This window comes from Onthophagus taurus, chromosome 3, assembly GCF_036711975.1.
Source record: "Onthophagus taurus isolate NC chromosome 3, IU_Otau_3.0, whole genome shotgun sequence".
Classification (NCBI taxonomy): domain Eukaryota; kingdom Metazoa; phylum Arthropoda; class Insecta; order Coleoptera; family Scarabaeidae; genus Onthophagus; species Onthophagus taurus.
The window spans coordinates 6,033,828-6,049,098 of NC_091968.1; the positions used below are offsets into that span (position 1 = coordinate 6,033,828).

General features: G+C 30.2%; 2 protein-coding genes across 3 annotated transcripts; both read left to right on the forward strand.

The window, feature by feature from the left end:
• The first annotated feature begins 3,863 nt into the window (after positions 1-3,863).
• LOC111416807 (serine protease 1-like) lies at positions 3,864-12,802 on the forward strand. The gene is made up of 5 exons (XM_071194849.1): positions 3,864-4,257; positions 4,343-4,542; positions 4,601-4,821; positions 12,134-12,191; positions 12,248-12,802. Exons 1-5 carry the CDS (start codon positions 3,944-3,946, stop codon positions 12,610-12,612), a joined length of 1,158 nt encoding a protein of 385 aa, XP_071050950.1. The 5' UTR covers positions 3,864-3,943; the 3' UTR covers positions 12,613-12,802.
• A 419-nt stretch (positions 12,803-13,221) lies between these two features.
• On the forward strand, positions 13,222-14,659 carry LOC111423136 (serine protease 57-like). Of its 2 annotated transcripts, none has more exons than XM_023056385.2 (3): positions 13,222-13,331; positions 13,400-13,598; positions 13,655-14,659. In XM_023056385.2, the coding sequence occupies exons 1-3, from the start codon at positions 13,271-13,273 to the stop codon at positions 14,574-14,576; spliced, it is 1,182 nt and encodes a 393-aa protein (XP_022912153.2). In that variant the 5' UTR covers positions 13,222-13,270; the 3' UTR covers positions 14,577-14,659. The 2 variants fall into 2 exon arrangements, with proteins under 2 accessions (XP_022912153.2, XP_022912152.2); XM_023056384.2 differs by having other exon boundaries at positions 13,230-13,331; positions 13,382-13,598.
• Positions 14,660-15,271: the final 612 nt, after the last annotated feature.

Below are 15,271 nucleotides of genomic sequence, written 5' to 3' on the forward strand. Positions count from 1 at the left end.
TTTTATTCGTTTTAGGTTAAGTCAAAAACTGTTACTTTACATTTTAATTTTTATCTCAAGATTTTCATAATTAAAAATATTTAAGTTTATATACGGTCTTGAAGAGGAAGGCATCAGCTTCAATTTGAAGTATAAATCGTTTCATAATTCCTAAAAATAAGGACAACACGATTTTTTGAAATCTTGAATTTTTATTCGTTTTAGGTTAAGTTAAAAATTGTTACTTCACATTTTAACTTTAATCTTAAAATTTCGATAATCAAAAACAATTAACTTTATACACGGTCTTGAAGAGTATGGTTTCAGCTTCAATTCGAAGTATAAATCGTTCCATAACTTAAAAAAATAAAGACAATACGATTTTGTGAAAATCTTGAATTTTTATTCGTTTTAGGTTATATTAAAAATTGTTACTTCACTTTTTAATTTTTATCTCAAGATTTTTATAACAAAAAGTAATTAAGTTTATACACGGTCTTGAAGAGGAAGATTTCAGCTTCAATTTGAAGTATAAATCGTTTCATAATTTCTAAAAATAAGATCAAAAAAATTTTCTGAAAATCCTGAATGTTTATTATTCCTTTTAGGTTTTGTTGAAAATTGTGACTTCACTTTTTAACTTTTATCTCAAAATTTCTATAATGAAAAGTATTAAAGTTTATATATGGTCTTGAAGAGGAAGGTTTCAGCTTCAATTTGAAGTATAAATTGTTTCATAACTCCTAAAAATAAGGACAATACGATTTTTTGAAAATATTGAATTTTTATTCGTTTTAGGTTAAGTCAAAAATTGTTACTTTACATTTTAATTTTTATCTCAAGATTTTCATAATTAAAAATATTTAAGTTTATATACGGTCTTGAAGAGGAAGGCATCAGCTTCAATTTGAAGTATAAGTCGTTTCATAATTCCTAAAAATAAGGACAATACGATTTTTTGAAAATCTTGAATGTTTATTCGTTTTAGGTTAAGTTAAAACTTGTTTCTTGACTTTTTAACTTTTACCTCAAGATTTTTATAATCAAAAACAATCACGTATATATACGGCCGTGAAGAGGAAGGTTTTAGCTTCAATATAAAGTATAAATCGTTTCATAACTCCTAAAAATAAGGACAATACGATTTTTTGAAAATCTTAAATTTCTATGTTTTAGGTGGAGTTAAATTTTTACTTCACATTTTAACTTTTATCTCAAGATTGTTATAACCAAAAATCATTAATATTATTACTTCCTATCTTGTTAGAATAATTTAAATAATTTAAAAAAATTGTTTAAAAGCTATTTATTATTATTATTTATTATTTAAAAATTTTATTTTTATTTCAAAAATAAAATAACCGCTGTTGTGAATAACATAAAAGGAAGGTACAACACAAAATTAGAAACATTTTTGACAATAATTAACAACAGAGAATTTAAGAAAACGATTATAAATAAGATGAATCCAGATTATGAAAATTAAAAGTAAAATTGACGTGGCTAAAGCTCCTGAAGATGACTAAAAACAGTTGAAAGCGGTTGAGCCGAAAACAAAATTTATCCATCTCAAAAACAAAGTTTTTTATTCACCTAATTATAATTCCTAAAAATAAGGAGAAGACGATTTTTTAAAAATCTTGAATTTTTATACGTTTTAGATTAAGTTAAAAATTGTTTCTTCACTTTTTAACTTTCAACTCAAGATGTTTATAACCAAAAACAATTAAGTTATGTACCGTCTTAAAGAGGAAGGTTTCAGCTTCAGTTTAAAGTATAAATCGTTTTATAACCCCTAAAAATAAAGAAGATACGATTTTTTGAAAATCTTGAATTTTTATTCATTTTAGGTTAAGTTAAAAATTGTTACTTCACTTTATAATTTTTATATCAATATATTTATGATCAAAAAAATTTAAGTTTATATACGGTCGTGAAAAGGAAGGTTTCAGCTTCAATTTGAAGTATAAATCGTTTCATAATTCTTAAAAATAAAGAAGATACGATTTTTTGAAATCTTATTCATTTTAGGTTAAATAAAAAATTCTTACTTCACTTTTTAATTTTTATCTCTAGAAATTTATAATTAAAAGTATTTAACTTTATATGCCGTCTTGAAGAGAAGGGTTTCAGCTTCCATTTAATGTATAAATCGTTTCATAACTCTTAAAAATAAGGACAACACGATTTTTTAAAAATCTTGAATTTTTTACTAGTTTTAGGTTAAGTTAAAAATTGTTACTTCACTTTTTAATTTTTATCTCAAGATTTTTATAACCAAAAGTAATTAGGTTTATACACGATCTTGAAGAGGAAGATTTCAGCTTCAATTTGAAGTATAAATCGTTTCATAACTCTTAAAAATAACGTCAAGACGTTTTTTTGAAAATCCTTAATTCTTATTCATTTTAGGTTAAGTTGAAAATTGTTACTTCACTTTTTAATTTTTATCTCAAGATTTTTATAACCAAAAGTAATTAAGTTTATACACGATCTTGAAGAGGAAGATTTCAGCTTCAATTTGAAGTATAAATCGTTTCATAATTTCTAAAAATAAGATTAAGACGATTTTCTGAAAATCCTGAATTTTTATTCCTTTTAGGTTTAGTTGAAAACTGTGACTTCACTTTTTAACTTTTATCTCAAGATTTCTATAATGAAAAGTATTAAAGTTTATATATGGTCTTGAAGAGGAAGGTTTCAGCTTCAATTTGAAGTATAAATTGTTTCATAACTCCGAAAAATAAGGACAATACGATTTTTTGAAAATATTGAATTTTTACTCGTTTTAGGTTAAGTTAAAAATTGTTTCTCCACTTTTTAACTTTTATCTCAAGATTTTTATTACAAAAGAAATTAAGTTTATACACGGTCTTGAAGAGGAAGATTTCAGCTTCAATTTGAAGTATAAATCGTTTCATAATTCCTAAAAATAAGGACAATACGATTTTTTGAAAATCTTGAATTTTTATTCGTTTTAGGTTAAGTTAAAAATTGTTACTTCACTTTTTCACATTTATCTCCAGATTTCCATAATGAACAGTATTAAAGATTATACACGGTCTTGAAGAGGAAGGTTTCAGCTTCAGTTTGAAGTATAAATCGTTTCATAATTTCTAAAAATAAGATCAAGACGTTTTTTTGAAAATCCTTAATTCTTATTCATTTTAGGTTAAGTTGAAAATTGTTTCTTCACTTTTTAACTTTTATCTCAAGATTTTTATAACCAAAAGTAATTAAGTTTATACGCGGTCTTGAAGAGGAAGATTTCAGCTTCAATTTGAAGTATAAATCGTTTCATAATTCCTAAAAATAAGGACAATACGATTTTTTGAAGATCTTGAATTTTTATTCGTTTTAGGTTAAGTTAAAAATTGTTTCTTCACTTTTTAACTTTTATCTCAAGATTTTTATAACCAAAAGTAATTAAGTTTATACGCGGTCTTGAAGAGGAAGATTTCAGCTTCAATTTGAAGTATAAATCGTTTCATAACTCCTAAAAATAAGGTTAATGCGATTTTTTGAAAATCTTGAATTTTTAACATCTTTCGATTTATGTTAAAAATAGTTAGTTTTTAATTTTTATTAGTTGGAAAACAATATTTTCTTGAATACGGTTTTCTAGGAAATATAAAAAATTAATTCCAATTCTAATGAATACAAAATTTTTCGAAAATTATCCATGTCCCTTCATGACTAATGACGAAAAATTTTAGACGACTGATAACAACGCACATATTAAACAATTTTAAATAATACAATGTTTACGAAAATATAAGAAATTGACGTTGAAGGCTTGGTGCTTTAGTTATTTAAGAAATTTCTACGACCGCACTTTATTCTAAAAAATAACATGAAAAAATAAAATAATGATTATTCCAATGCCACGTGTCACGACCAACTGGAATAACTTCGCTTAAGTTTTACTTTTCAGTAAAACTCGAAAGTTATAAACGTGTTGGTCATGTCTAAACAATTTTCCTTTGACTCATTTTTCAACATTTTAATCGTAACCATAATTATTTTTCCGAATCAAACCGAAATGGTTCATCATCGCAACGGGAAATTTATAAAAAATCAAAAAGATAATAACCAATGCGGCCATCCCATTGGCATGGTTTCAGGAAAAATAGTTGGTGGTTACGATGTTGGGTATTATAAATATCCATGGTTTGTTGCGTTGTATAAATATGGCATGCCTTATTGTGGAGCTACCTTAGTTACAAAAAAAAGTATTGTTACTGCTGCACATTGTTATCAGCAATATGTACAAAACTCGTAAGTTATTTACTTTTTTATGTTTTATCAATTCATAGAAATTTATTTGAGTTAAGTTTTTCTTGAAACCACTTTGAATTTTAAGGAAAGGAATTGAAAATGAATACGATTTAAAAATGGGAACATACAATATTTGTAACACCCATGAACACGAATTAAAAACATATCGGGCCCGAAAAGTTTACATCCACGAAAGATACGCGAAAGAAGATCCCTATTTTGATATAGCCTTAATCGTTTTGAAGGAAAATGTTAAATTCGAACCAGCTTGTCTTCCTAGCAAACGTAACAATAAAATTAATTCATTAATAAATTAATTACTTAAATTTATATATATGTTAAGCTTATGGAAGTAAAAGTAGACCGAAAGAAGCCATCATAGCTGGATATGGTGTTTTAAAGTTTCATGATATCAAAGTCTCTTGTGTTATGAGGGAGGCAAGGATTCGAATTTATTCTGATAAAGATTGCAAAAAGATGTTGCATAAAGCTGATCCTGAAGTTGAGAATTTTGTAAATGCTTTTTGTGCTGGTTATTTAGAAGGAGGTGTTGATGCTTGTCAGGTAAAAAGAAATGTTTTATAATTTTATTTCTATCTTGCATTATAACTAACATGCACTTAATATGTTCTTAATGCCAAATAATATACAGGGTTTCCCAAAACTCCCGGGACGGAGTTATAAGTTTTGAACGAGTAAAGAAAAATATTTGAAAATTTGAAGAGTCATAAAAACTACATTCTTAGATAGTTTAGAACTTCCGTGCAAAGTGGAGTTTTTTAGGGGATGACCACCCCTACATTATTAAATAGCAATCCCTATCGAGTTTTACCTTATTTTAAAGGTAATGGAAAAAGAAACACAGCCCCATAACCCAAAACCCTATATCTTAATTCTGTCAAGAATTATGAGGGGTTAACTACCAAATATAGGTAAAAAAATAGTGCATCCTGTGCTACCTGTATTAACAATGTGTTTACAAATGTCACCAATCTTCAAATTGAAACGTGAATGGTCAACTAACTCACTTGATCGCTACCTCAAAAACTTAAATGTGACAAATGTAAATTCTTTTTTCTTCAGACCAATAACAACAACAGAAATAATAACAACAGTTGGTCAAATTAAGAACAGCGACACAGCTGACACATATGGCTTAACAAACAATATAATATAGTCAGTAATAGAACAGTGTGCGGTCAATCTTAATATTATCTCAATAAATGTGTCAGCGATGGAATTTTTCCTTCAGAGTTCAAGACAGCGAGTGTCCTGCCATTATATAAGAAGGGTGATAAAAAGGACTAAAACAATTATAGACCTATATCAATTTTGCCCGTTATCTCCAAGATATTTGAAAGATTAATAGCAAGAAGGTTGGTGGAATACTTTAAGACCAATAAATATTTTGCGACCAGTCAGTGAAGTAATTGCCTTTATAACGAAAGCACACGATGAGCAAAATGTGGTTCAGATCGACCTGCTGGACCTCAGCAAGGCATTCGATACCATCAGCCACTCCATTTTCCTGAGTAAACTTCAGTTTTATGGTATTAGAGGTCTACAACTAAATTTAATAAGATCTTGTTTGATGGACGGACAGCAATATGTTGAGTATAATGGTAATAGATCGTCTAGTGTAAAAATCAAACATGGTGTTCCTCAGGGGTATGTTCTTGGACCTCTCCTGTTTATTATATATATTAATGATCTGCCTTGCAACATTATTGAAGAGACATATTTATATGCTGACGATACATCCATCGTATTAAAAGACACTACAAAGGATAACTTGATGGCTAAATCACAAGAAGCAATATTGTCCACTCAAGAATGGTTCAGCAATAATCTGCTCAAACTGAACAGTGAAAAAGCAGAACATATAGTGTTGGAGACCACTCGACGTGGGAGGGAATCTACAACAGTAAAATTTCTGGGTATGCATCTAGACAGCGGAATGATGTGGGAAGTGCACTTGAAGCATCTGAGGACTAGGCTGACTTCTGCTATCTTTACAATACGAAGACTAAAACAAGTAGCCACCAGGCAGCCAGGTTGTCATACTTTGCATCATTTCACTCGGTGGCGTCGTATGGTGTTCTTTTCTGGGGCAGTGCTGTGTGGGCTGCGAACAGACGAAAGTTATAAGAACTACTTTAAATATGAGAATATACTTACCTTACCAAGCATATATATACTTACGGCATTGCTGCATGTTCATGATAACAGAGACAGTTTTCCCTCCAATGGTGGTACCCATAGCTATCTGACAAGATCACGACACCAATACCAGGTACCGTACCACAGAATTGCATCAACGCAAAAGTATGTGGGTTACTGGGGTCCAAAACTCTACAACGAACTACCACCGCAGCTGACTGCGCTGTCTAGGCAACGGTTTAAAAGGAAAATAAAAGAATATTTGATGGAGAACGTTTTCTATTCGTGCGAGGACTATCTCACGACAGTTCAGTCTCACAATTTTAATGCGTAATGTGTAGTGTGTAATTGTCATGAAATGTATATTTGTATTATTGATATTTTATTTTGTTTCATATGTATTCAATGACGTTTTGTAGTAATGGTTTATTACGACAATAAAAAATATATTATTATTAAAATGAGAAAAAAGGTGTTTTCATGTTTTTTTGCACGTTTATTACGATTTTTATAACAAATGTTCAAATTGTCGACCTTCTTCGGTCTTACAATGACCCAAACGCTCATAAACCATCAGGAACATATCCGTAGTGATATTGGTGGTTTCTTCAAATATGAGATTTTCCAAATCATTTATTTATTCTGGTTTTGTTGCATAAACTCTACTTTTCAAAAACCCCCAACAGAATAAATCGAGTGATGTTAGTAGATCAGAAGGAACGGTTTGGAAACGTGCCGCTTAAAAAGTCTCGGACTACCCGACTAAAATGTGGAGGAGTACCATCTTGTTGGAACCACTTATTGTCAATACCATTAGAGCATACGGCACATACACTTGGAACCACTTGATTTTCTAACAGTTGCAGATATCTGTCTCCGTCCAAATTTTCATTAATAAAAAATGGACCAATTACATTCTCTCCCATAATACGAGCCCATACATTAATTTTCTGTAATCTCTGAGTATGATCTCCTCTTATTAAACATGGATTTTTGTCACTCCAATCACTAGGGAACCACCACTATCACTAGGGATATACTCCTGATGGTTCAAAATTCCATTTATGAGCGTTTGGGTCATTGCGAGACCGAAGAAGGTCGACAATTTGAACATTTGTTATAATAAACGTAATAAACGTGCAAAAAAACATTTTATTTTCCAATTTGGTAGTCAACCCGTCATAATTCTTGAAAGAATTAAGATATCGGGTTTTGGCTTATGGGGTTGTGTTTCTCTTTTAATTACCTTTAAAATAAGGTAAAACTCGACAGGGGTTGCTATTTAAAAATGTAAGGGTGGTCATCACCTAAAAAAACTCCACATTGCATGGAAGTTCTAAACTATCTAAGAATGTAGTTTTTATGACTCTTTATTGATCCCCAAATTTTCAAACTTTTTTCTTAACTCGTTCAAAACTTGTATATATAACCTGTAATCACACGAGTACTGTAATTATGCTCTAGCCCACGTGTGATATACAGCATTTTATCTACGACTGCTAAAAATTACTAAAAAATCAATTTCTTTAAAAAAAGTCTATTTGACATTTATAAAAATATTTTGAAATGATTGTTGACAATTTTAAATTGTCAGTTTCAACAACATGTTTACTCATCTGGAATAAGTGTTTTGAAATGTAAAAACATAACAATTAATGTTTATAATAAATAGTATTGTTTCTCTGTAAGTAGATAGCACTTTTTCTTTTGTATTGTTGCTCGTTTCAATAAATTAACTCTGTTCTGATTAGGCTAAAAATGCGTTACGTAATGAAACCAGTGCTGTAATGAACTTCATTACGTAACTCAAATCACCTCAAATGAGTGCGGTAATGATGACTTATCCAAGCAGTCGTAGATAAAATATAATAAATGATTCGAAAGCTTATTTTATTCTGCATTCGAGAGTATAATTACTTTTATCACAACATTTGCAATTTAAGATTATTTTATATATAAAAAAAAAATAGTAATAATTATTGTTTGTATCAAAATATTTTTACCTGTGAACAGTACAGAAATGGAATTTAAAATTATCTTCCTAATTATTGTTTGTATCAAAATATTTTTCAAATAAGACTTGTTAAGAATTAAACAAGGAACAAATTTTGTTGGCACTATTTTTTAAAATTATCAATTTTATAATTTCCCTGTTAGAAACGGAATTCAAGATTATGTTCCTATTTATTGTTTGTATCAAAATATTTTTCAAATAAAACTTGTTAAGAATTAGAAAAAGAACAACTTTTGTTGGCACTATTTTTTAAAATTATCAATTTTTTAATTTCCCTGTGAACAGTATAGAAATTGAATTCAAGATTATCTTCCTAATTATTGTTGATATCAAAATATTTTTCAAATAAAACTTGTTAAGAATTAAGAAAGGAACATCGTTCTCCGTTAAGTGTTGCGTCAAAAAAATGTGGGCCTATAAGTTTTCCTTCCACGATTCCGCACCATACATTCAAACTCCAGCGATTTTCATGCTCTATCTGCCGCGTCCAATGTGGATTTTGCTCCGAACAATATTTATGCAAATTATAGTTATGCAAATTTACACCACCTGCGCTATTGAAAGATGCTTCATCCGTCCATAGTATTTCTGATAAAAAATTTTCATTTTCACGAATCATACTTAACAGCCAATGACAATAATTAAGTCTGTTATCATAATCGGCTTCTCTTAAGGCCTGATGTAAAATAATATGGTAGGGATGCGTATTATTCTCTTGAAGAATCTTATGCAGAGTTGTTTTCGGGATTTCCAGGTCGTCGGAAATATTTCTTGTGCTCAATGTGGGGTCGAATTGTACGTAGGCCAAAAGATTAATAATATTTTCCTCGATGCATGTTTTGCGAGTTCTTATAGGTGTCTGAATAGGTGCACATTACCATTTTCCCGTAATCGCCTAGCTAATCTTGAAAACACGTCTCGAGAAACTTGTCTTCTTTGTGGAAACTGCATTGCATATTCGCGTGATGCAATTACAGCATTTTCCAAACATTGAAAATAAATACGTAACATATCATACGCTTCTACGTTAGTAAAAGACATGATTGTAAAACAAAATAAATGTAAGCGACAATTACTATTTGAATTAAGTTATGACAGTTGTCAAAGCCATGGTGTGTAATCTTACTACTATAAAAATTGATAAAAATGTAGACCGAGATTTAGTACCCTCACAATCCACTGGATGACCTTGTAGACTGAATTTGTAGCAATCTGCATTATCTACACAAACAAAGTGCTTGTAACCATAGAAAACTTCTTTATGTGTAACATCAAACTCATTGTCAGAGGTGGTCAGAGGTGAAAGCAAACGTAACATTTTTGTATTGTCGTTTAGTGTGATAATTGGTGATAACCCCGTTGCATAAGCAAATTTTCTTCCTTACGTTCTTTTGGCTTAGTGTTTTATATCCTTTAGTTAAGTATTTAAATAAGTTAGAGCCACTTGATAAGTTTATCCGATAGATAAGTTGGCGCTCTTAGGTCCATTACTACCATCTTTTAGTTAAATTTATCTTATAGATAAACCCATCTACTAGCCAATCAGAGCGCGTAAAATAGCCGTAACCGTGGTAATAATCCCTTAGATAGCTTAACCAGAAGATGGTAGTAACGAGCCTTAGCCAATGAGCAATATACATTAAAAATTATGAATATTATCTTGGAAAAACTTTAATTTCATATTTTTTCCTATTTATTTGGAAAATGCACTTGACCTCTTCAAAATAAAGGTAAAACCGGTATAGAAATACCTATATTTAAATTTCGCGCTTTAATCTAATTAGTTCCCTCACAATCCCCTAGGGAGCGCTTGTACCAAAAAATAGTGGGGAAATGTCCTTCTATATACATAATATATATAAATTATTCTATGGTCAAAGCGCAATGTTTTCAACTAGTTACCATGGCTATGTGCTTTGTTTTTCTCGATAAGGTGATTAGATCTGATTAAAGAAACCCGAATTTTTAACATTTACTTTTATAATTCGAGAACGGATGGCGGTATCGAGATGCGGCTTTCACTAATATTTAGCAAATTTTATGGTGACTAAGAATCTGTGAAGTAAATAGTACCGTTCCATTTAACTTTTTTTCAAAAATCACAAAACTAAGTCAGCGCTGCAAATAACGCCCTCTAGCTTATTAGTTTTAAACCAAACGGTCTTACTGAAAATATCTATTAATATAATTATTATAAATTTAAATTATTATTAAATATCTAATAACTTTACCTAGCGCCATTTTTGAAAATTATCAATTTTTTAATTTCCCTGTGAACAGTATACAGTGTGTCCCCGGATAAGTAAAATGACTCTTATAAAAGGTAAATTTTTTTCGATATTAATTGTCATTTTTTGCGGTTTAGTCCTGCTTGGTTAAGGACTAATTTTGAACATATTTTCAATTTTAAAAAAACAAGTGAGATTTGGCAGTGAAAGAAATACTCTTTTTGTTTCAAGTAAAGTACCTTTTCTGCTTACAGTACGTGAAAGTGTTACTAAGAAGTTTTGTTCAGAATGAAAAACTATGGCCATATGCAAACTTTCGGAATGATCGGCCTACTTTGGTAAAAATCCATATCAAACAATTTTATTTCAAACAAAGACTGCTATGAAAAAACAAAATTGGTTTCTTGTCAATGTTAATCTGTCAAACTGTAATTTAGTAAACTTAAAGTATTTTTTAAATACAATGTTAACATTAGAGGAAAAGTTTACGTGATTCAGTGTTAAGGAACCGGGGAAAATGGATAAATATGGTTATTGCTTTATTTAGTGAAAAATTTCCAAATACTGGAATTAAAAGAAGTACTAGTTGGCGTTTAATCAAAAGATTTCTTACAGCAGGAAGTGTTCACTATAAGAAAAAAGAAAAACAATTATGATGAAACTGATTAACTGTTTTCTTTTGTGGGCGATTAAACACTTAATTTTTTGTGAACATTTTAAGAACGGTTTGTTTATTTCTCCCGAACAATCTGCATCTCAAAACAAAAAATCGTAATAGAGTACTATTGATGAAAATAATAAACAGTGGCTTTTATCAAATAACTCATTTTAAATAAAATTTCTTAGTAACATTTTAGCATAGTGTAAACAGGGAAGGTACTTTACCTGACACGCAAGGAGTTTTTGCTTCACTGTCAACACTCACTTGTTTCCTAAAACTTGAAAATATGTTCAAAATTAGTCTTTAACCAAGCAGGGCTAAACCTCAAAAAATGACCCTTTTATAAGAGTCGTTTGACCCATCCGGGGACACACTGTAGAAATGGAATTCAAGATTATCTTCCTAATTATTGTTTGTATCAAATTATTTTTCAAATAAAACTCCTCCACAATGGAAATTGGCACTTTGACGTCTTCTGTTAGATCATGCTCGATGAAAATCAAACTCCTGCAGCCATCCATTCTACCTAAGAAGTTATGGCTTAACTTTTCTGTTCTGGCTCACTCTGTTTCCTAAAACAGTATATCCAAGATAATTTTAAATTTTGACACTCCTTTCAATTATTTCTTTCAAATGCTAATCAAATACATATCAAATATGTGCTCGTCATTAATGCTAAATGTTGCTCTAACTTGGCGTTGGCATGTAAAGTTTGCGAAAAGATGCAAATAACATTTTACCAGCTTATCTCACCATCACACAACGTCAAGTATGTAAATTGTTAAATTAAAATTTATTGTTCCTTTTTTTAAGGGTGATAGTGGAGGTCCTTTAATGGTTCTTGAATCAGGAAGTAGATTTGTACTTTTAGGTAATAAATTATGCAACGGAGTCTTTTTCCTGAGTCTTATCCAATTTTTTTTTAAGGTTTAACATCTTTCGGTTATAAATGTGCCGATAAAGACCTTTTAGGCATTTACACAGATGTTTCAAAATATTTAGATTGGATTAATGAGAAAACTAACGCTCCTATAACTGATGAAAATCCTCCAGGACCAGGAGACGATGGTGATGATGATGGTGACGATGATGATGAAAGCGATGATGGTGAAGATAATGATGAAAATGATGACGATGAAGATGATGATGGGGAGAAGAAAAGGGAGCCCAGAAAAGGAGAAGGAAATGAAAGTCATAAGAAAAATCGTTCGGATAAGAAAAAGTCAATGCGCACGAAAACTGTCTTTGAAATAAGGAAAATGAACAAGAAATTAAATAAAATTGAATTTTGAAAAATAAAAATTGAATAAATAGCTCGATATTAAAAAAATAACTCTTAATAAATAAATAATAAGTAGAAAATAGCAAAGAAATTGATTTATTATTCTTCAAATTCCTTCACTTAAAGAAATTCTACATCAAAAAAATATTTTGTACTAAAACGCTTATTTTTATTTAAAATTAAACATTGTAAACTGATTACTTTTGTTGTTATCTTTTAAAAGCGACTATATGTATATAAGTAAAACATTTACAAAACCCATAACCTACACAAATAACAAAAATGTCCAAGCAAAAACAATTTGAAAAATCTTAAAAGCATTAACATTAAACGATTCTTATCAAGGTAAAATTTCGTAACAAAAGAAATTACTTTATATTATAAAACACAACTTGTTAAAAGTATGATTGAATTCAAAGAAAATTGATTGTTGTTTTTCATTCTTGTACTTATTGAGTTTTATGACGCCCCATTTAAAAGAAAACGTAAAACGTAAATTATAAAAAGACGTACATTGTTATAGAAAAGGACTCATCGAAGTAGAAACGCAAAATATGCAGAGATTCTCGAGTTACGTACGATGTGGAGAAATGTTAGGAATCCCACGACACAACCTTTAAATACTGTTTTCCAGGTGATTCGAAACCATACTAGTCTGGGCTTTTAGAATGGCAGGAAAAAAGATACTTATTAATCTTTTGCTTGTTGCATTGTCATTTCAATGCGCACGTAAGTAATTGTTCAAAAAAACTGATTAAATTATCCATTTTTATCTGCAGCGAAAACTCCTGTTGCAGAATGTTCATCGTGTGGAAAATCTTTGGAAAAAAATCTCCAAACCAGGATCATATCAGGATATGATATAGGTTATTACAAATACCCATGGTTAGGGATAATTAAACAAAATAACGCTCTAAAATGTACCTGCACTATGATTAACGAACAATTTGCTTTAACCGTTGCAAGTTGTTTCAAAGAGTACCTTCCAGTAAAACCGTAAGATTATTTTTAAATTTTCATCAAAATTATTAACACATTAATCAAATTTCCAGCGATCACAACATAACCGGTGTCTACACGGTAACATTAGGAGCTTACAACAGATGTAACACAAACGAAACGACCCAAAAAACATTTTCAGTTCAAACAATTTACATACACTCCGGTTTTGACGTAACCAAACGCGCCAATAACATTGCTTTAATAAAATTATCCGAAGCCACAACATTCGAACCGGTTTGTTTACCATCAGCACCAATCTCAGAAAGTCAAAGATCAACCGAAGGAATTATAACAGGAGCAGGACTAATTAATTATGACCAGCAACAAAAAACATGCTACATCAACGAAGCTAGAGTTTTAATATACACAAACGATTATTGCAATAAATCTTTAGCAGCAATCGGCGAAGACACCACTTTGATTGATAAAAATTTTTGCGCCGGGGGTGCAAAAGAAACGAAACCTTACGGTTGTGGATCAGATTTAGGTGGACCACTAATTTCTCAAGATAATACCACAACTAAATACATTTTAGGGTTGATTTCATATAAAAAGTGTCCAGATAACGATAACATAACGTTATACGTAGACGTTTCGGCATATTTAGTTTGGATTCATTCGGTAATTAATTCGACAACCCCAGAACCTCCCGCAACACCAACATCAACCCCGACACCAACTACGACGCCATCTCCGTCACCTTCAACAACCGAAGATTATGATTACATTGAGCACTTTCCTACAACATCCACAACGACCACTACATCCACAACCACAACACCCGGTTCGCTTATAATTGGTGGATCAAAACGTAAGGGACATAGTGATAGACATGGTCATAAGAAACACGGGGAACATTTAAAAAGGGAAGCTCAACATGAACCTCATAAAAAACATCATGGTAAACAAGAAAATAAGCATCATAAGAAACATCACCACGAAGAACATGAAATTGATGATAAGAAGCATTAAAGAATTTGATTTGATAAATAAAAAAAATAAATTGTAAAGAAACTTTTTTGGGTAAATAAAGTTTGAAAGAATTTTTTGATGAATTTGTAGTTATTTCTACTTAATATGTTTCATGTATATTTCATTTATACATGTATATTCATTTTTTTAAACCGGTCGGATACCGGATAGTTACCAAATATCCGGATTGGCCAGATATTAAAAACATATTATGTACATAGTACGTAACCATTCACAGGAATTAGTATCTCTTTTAGGTGTTGGACACTGCAGATAATAATCAAGTTCAACCCCAATAGGACTTTTTTCATTGAATACAACTTTATTTATATCAGGTTTGTCATTAGCAACCTCATTGTAACAATCCCAATACGATATATAAAATCTCTTGTTGCAATTTCGTCTAGTAATCCAGTTCTTGGAATATGAGTATGAAAATTTGTCAAAGTGTTAATAAAAGTGACCTCTTTCCAATGAGCCAACCCGTTTTGAAAAATAACTTATAGTCTTTGAGAAAACAATATTTGAAGTTTTGATAAAATTTTCGATCTTACAATTTTTATCGATAATTTTCAAAATTCGTTATAAAATTAATTTCTTGAAGGATCCTTGTAAAAATATCACCAATTATTAATTAAAGTATCTTTTTTTTAATGCAACAAGCCGTTTCGAAAAAACACTTTAAGTTTTTGAGA